Genomic DNA, 5000 nt, shown 5'->3' with positions numbered 1-5000 from the left:
GAGTTGGCAATGCTTGAGCGAGAGATTGATGGTACGGTATTTCATTTACAGAACAAAGTTAGTAGTATTTGAGTTCTCTTAAATTTGTCAGCCAGACGCAGAGCCGTGACAGTCAGCTGCTTAATGTTAAGGCCATGAAGGACCAAGTTATTCTTCAGTGTGGGTAGAGGAGTTAATCAAGTGGAAACGGAGTAGGAGCTCCAGGTCTTGCTTCAGTAGTACAAAGATAATCTGCATCGCTCAATCTCCGTGAAATGGGAAGCTCTCTAAAAGTGGAATCCATCTGCCAAAATTGAGCTGATACTTTTACTTACTTAGATACAGGTCGAATGTATCCTGATGGGCATGCAATTTGAGGAAGTAAATCATCACCTCACGGAAGTGTGGAAAGCAAAAATCAAGAAACAGCAATTTCAGGTTCAGATTCACAACCGTCAGATGAGATGGAAGGCGATATCGAGAAGCACCATTCGATATGAATGGAACAGTAAGAATGGAAGTTGGGACAAGATCTCACACCAAGATACAAAACACCAGTACCAGGAGCCTGAGGCAATAGGTCTAATTGACATTGCAAGCGTCACCGGGACGGAGAGCACCGAAGTGCCTGCTGCCACAGCTGGACGTGGTCTGGTGTAGCAGAAGCAGAAGAAGAACAAGAAGAAGAGATGCTCTGAAATGTTTATCTTAGTTTAGTTTTTAGTTGAGCATGAGAAGCTTTGTTTTACCTCTTCACCTGCCTGACCTAAATTTCGACTTTCAAATCTGAATCTTGCTGTAAATACACATCGATCAGTAAGAAGTTGATAGAAACGGTTGAGCGTTCCTTCAGTTTTGACGTGAGCGTACTTCCAGTTTTCAGTGTTCAAAATACAACTGTCACATAGTTTTTGGATGCAGACAGAAAGTAATCACAGTTTCTTTAGATCGGCAACAAACAGGATTGATCTACGAACTGTTGAACAAGACGAACTTACTATCAGGAACAAAAATAACTAATGTCCTCATGGCAATTAACACAAACACTTATGAAGAGATCAATAGAGATTGTCCCAAGTTATAGAATAGAGCTCCAACTTCAGTTTCTCACGACACAAAACACTTCCGAAGAGTTCAACACAGATTCTCCCAACTTCGCAGGCAATGGGCTTTTGTGACCCTAGAATTCAGCGATGAAGTAGTCCAAAAGCCGAGCCCTGCCCGGTTGCAGAGCTGACAAAGCAGAGCTTCAAAAGCACTATTCACTGATGATGTGCATTATCGGCTTTGACAGCAAATCTGGGTCTTGAGGTTTGGTTAGGTGAATCGCTTCTAAGCTGGGCTTAAGATCTGTGCGTACACAAGGCTGGAATGAATGGATCATCACACGACTTGGCTTATGACTGTTTCAGAACTGGAGCAGAGTATATCAGAGTGAATCAGTGAAACAGAGAAGAAATGATGTATATATAAAGAGGCATGCTAAATTATCATCAATCTTAACGCCAATCATAAATAGAGCTACCGGACTGTACACTGAACTTGTGCTTTGCTTGAAGATCACTCATACTATTTTAGCATCCACCCCTTCTGGATTTCTTGCACCTTCAACATATATTTTCTGGCAAGACAAGACCGGAATGGCCATTATATATTTTCCCCTCAAGTATTACTGGAAGAGTTCAAGTATCTGCATCTGTCTCTTCTAGAATTTTATTCTTTCGTTGTTGATCTTACAGCTTGATGGAAACTGGTGAGCGTTCCTTCAGTTTTGAGTGCTCACAGCAGAACATATAAGAGTACTATAAAGAACCCAGGTCACCATGCGCGAGCTAGACCTCATCTTTGGATGGCTCTGTGAAGATTCCTTGCTTTTCTAGAGAAGCCGCACTCCGTCGTTTCAGCTGACGATCACGGCGCGTGTGTGCTTCTGCTGTTCCCTGTAGAATGGATGGGTTCAACATCTGGTTAGTGAGCGTTTTAGTTTTGTTTGAAATTCCGGGCCACCGTACAAAAAATAACGACATATGTACATAGCATGCAGTCTAAAGAAAGCTTAGAACTTTTGGTCAAGTAATCTGTGTAAAAAAAAGTTGAAGAGAATTTATAAGTATCGTGGTAATCATGGACGCATGTGACAAGTAATCTGTTCTCTGGTGTCGCCAGCGGCGCCGAACAGAACTGACCATTGGTCACATCACAGGCAAAATGCTTGAATGGTTTTTTAGGGGAAAATGCTTGAAGATTTGGACTCCATCAAAACTGGCAAATCAAAGAGTAGCATCTGGTGCTCGACCCTTTTTTCAATACATCACATGATGTTGCGCGGACCCTAAACCATGAAATAAATGTGATGAATGCTTTAAACATTAAACACACACTAGATGTGATACAACCATTCCAGGTCAGGGGAGTCTTGCCACCGACGTGTCAGGCATATGCGAGGAAAGCAAAATCACATTGAAATAACTGCCGACCGTGATGGACGAAAGAGGAGACCACAGCACCAAAGGAACCCAACGGCCTTTTCATCACTCCAGCTTTGCTTGCAATTAGTCTCTCTAAGAATTAAAGAAGCCAGCACACATGACGTGATTATATAAGCATTATTTGATGGAAACTGGCAAGCGTTCCTTCAGTTTTGAACGCTCACGGCACAGCTGCCACACCATATATATACTATAGTTTCTCGACCAATCTAGTACATTTTCTCCAGTGTACGTAGTACTAGTATATAAAGTCTATGAATGAACATGGGAGTATGACCGGATATAGTACTAAATAAAGAACTCAAGTCACGATGTGGAGAGCTTAATTAGACCTCATCTTTGGACGGCTCCGTGAAGCTTTTTTGCTTTCCTGGAGAAGGCATAATCCACCACTGCAGCTGATTGATCACGGAGTGCATGTGCTTCTGTAGTTCCCTGTAGAATGGATAGGTTTCAGCATCTGTTAGCGTGCGTATTAGTTTTATTTGAAATTCCAAGCCACTGTATGAAACAGCACAACATATGTGCATCGCGTGCGGTGTGAAGAAAGCTTAATTAGTAGGCTGCTTTTAGATAGTAAAGCTTGGTAGAGCACTTACAATGTTTTTGATGCGGGCAAGTCTGGTTCACACAACACCCTCAGTTCACCGCTGTCTGCATTTATGTAACACCAGGGGACTGGTGAGTTGTTGTATACGCTGTGGCCATTACTTGACGATGCTCTCGTATCCATAACCTTAACCTCATCTAAGATCTCTCAGGATTATAGTCAGGTTTTCAAGGCTCTCCGGAAGGGACTTAAGTTTATAGCAGGATGAGAGGTTGAGTGTTTGAAGGTTTTTGAGGCTTTCAAGGTTCTCTGGAAGGGACCCTAGTTTCCAGCAGTTTGAGAGGTCGAGTGTTTGAAGGTTTTCGAGGCTTCCAACGCTCTCTGGAAGGTACTCTAGTTCCGCGCACCGAAAGAGGTTGAGTGTTTGAAGGTTTTTGAGGCCTCCAAGGCTCTCCGGAAGGGATTTTAGTTCATAGCAACGTGAGAGGTCTAGTGTTTGAAGGTTTTTGAGGCTTCCAAGGCTCTCTGGAAGGGACTCCAGTTTCTGGCAATGAAAGATGTTGAGCGTTTGAAGGTTTTTTAGGCTTCCAAGGCTCTCTGGAATGGACTCTAGTCTTTCACACCTTGTGAGGTTCAGTTTTTGAAGGTTTTTTAGGCTTCCAAGGCTCTTTGGTAGGGACCTTAGGGAATAACATGCTGAAAGGTCCAGAGTTTGAAGGTTTTTGAGGTTTCCAAGACTCTCTGGAAGGGGATCTCGTCCAGAGGACCCTAGTCTATAGCACACTGAGAGGTCTAGTTTTTGAAGGTTTTCAAGGCTTCCAAGGCTCTCTGGAAGGGACTTTAGTCTATCGCAGCCTGAGAGGTTGAGTGTTTGAAGGTTTTTGAGGCTTCCAAGGTTCTCTGGAAGGCACTTTAGTTTTTCACACCCTTTGAGGTCCAGTGTCTGAAGGTTTCTGAGGCTTCCAAGAGTCTCTGGTATGACTTCGATACTGGTACAATTAGATAAGTCAAGATGTGCTAGACTCCCAAGTTTGCCAAGCGAGCTTGGTATTTCTGAAATTTCACGTGATCCATTGAGGTTCAGGTAATGTAATTTTGAGAGCCGAGTTATACTCTGGGGAAACTGTCGATCTTGCAGCTCCGGAGCTATAAGAAACTCCAATTGCTTCAGTTGCCCTAGAGCGCTTGGAAACTCTTTGATGGAGCATCCAAATAGATCCAAGACATGCAAGCACTTTGGAAATGAAAATGCACCACCATGGAATTCACAATCCGAAAAATGCATCGCCCTTAACTTAGGTGGGAAAATAGTTGACATCTTCCTTGCCTTGATGTAATCTGAAATATTGCAATTTGTAAGAGATGCATAGCGGCAGTATTCTTTTCTTCTAGCATTGCTCGCTATTTCAGCATCAAAGACAGCCAACTCTTCAGCAATGACCGATCTTGCAAGATCATGCACCAGATCGTGCATGGTGAAGATTGTTTTTGCAAATGACTGAAACAAAAGCTAGCATTAATTCCTCCAGAAAAATTGTCAAGAGAATGGTATTGTTTATATTAATGAGGTGACATGATGCTTTTAGAAAAAGATTAATATGCTCAACTCAGCAAGCCGTAAGTGGAGAAAGTGGTTGTGGTGCAAATGCAGATGTGTTTAGAGTTATAGAACTGGGAAGTGAAATACATATTCTCTCGGAGAGCAGGGGGAAAGGATTTACTAAAGGAATGACAGAACTTTAGGGTGCAACAGTGCACTTTACTGACACATATTCAAGACTCTTAATTAATTAATTCCATCTTTCACGTGTTAGATATTTTTAGGGAAATTTTTTGTCCAGCCAAATATAGACTGGATTTGATAAGACAAACAAAATACAACACTATGCATTAACTGTATGAGCAGTGATCCAAATGGGCTGGCTTTTGACAACAGGATGGATGAAGGAGTTACTTTTATTTTTACTCGAGGCAGGTCCATA

General features: G+C 42.3%; 1 protein-coding gene across 1 annotated transcript in view; it reads right to left on the bottom strand.

Moving 5' to 3' along the window:
• Nucleotides 1–1452: 1452 nt before the first annotated feature.
• The window catches only part of LOC119324877 (putative disease resistance protein RGA3), a 6522-nt gene continuing 2974 nt past the window's right edge, over nt 1453–5000 (bottom strand). Inside the window, exons 3-5 of the mRNA XM_037598645.1 lie at nt 3068–4516; nt 2801–2903; nt 1453–1919 (exon numbers count right to left, since the gene is read on the bottom strand). Of these exons, the coding sequence (XP_037454542.1) occupies nt 3212–4516 (1305 nt within the window). The 3' untranslated portion in view covers nt 1453–1919; nt 2801–2903; nt 3068–3211. The remainder of the gene's footprint in view (nt 1920–2800; nt 2904–3067; nt 4517–5000) is intronic.

The sequence above is a fragment of the Triticum dicoccoides genome, chromosome 6B, assembly GCF_002162155.2.
Source record: "Triticum dicoccoides isolate Atlit2015 ecotype Zavitan chromosome 6B, WEW_v2.0, whole genome shotgun sequence".
Classification (NCBI taxonomy): Eukaryota; Viridiplantae; Streptophyta; class Magnoliopsida; order Poales; family Poaceae; genus Triticum; species Triticum dicoccoides.
Note: the sequence above shows the minus strand (reverse complement) of the source record. Positions and strands in the feature narration are given on the sequence as shown.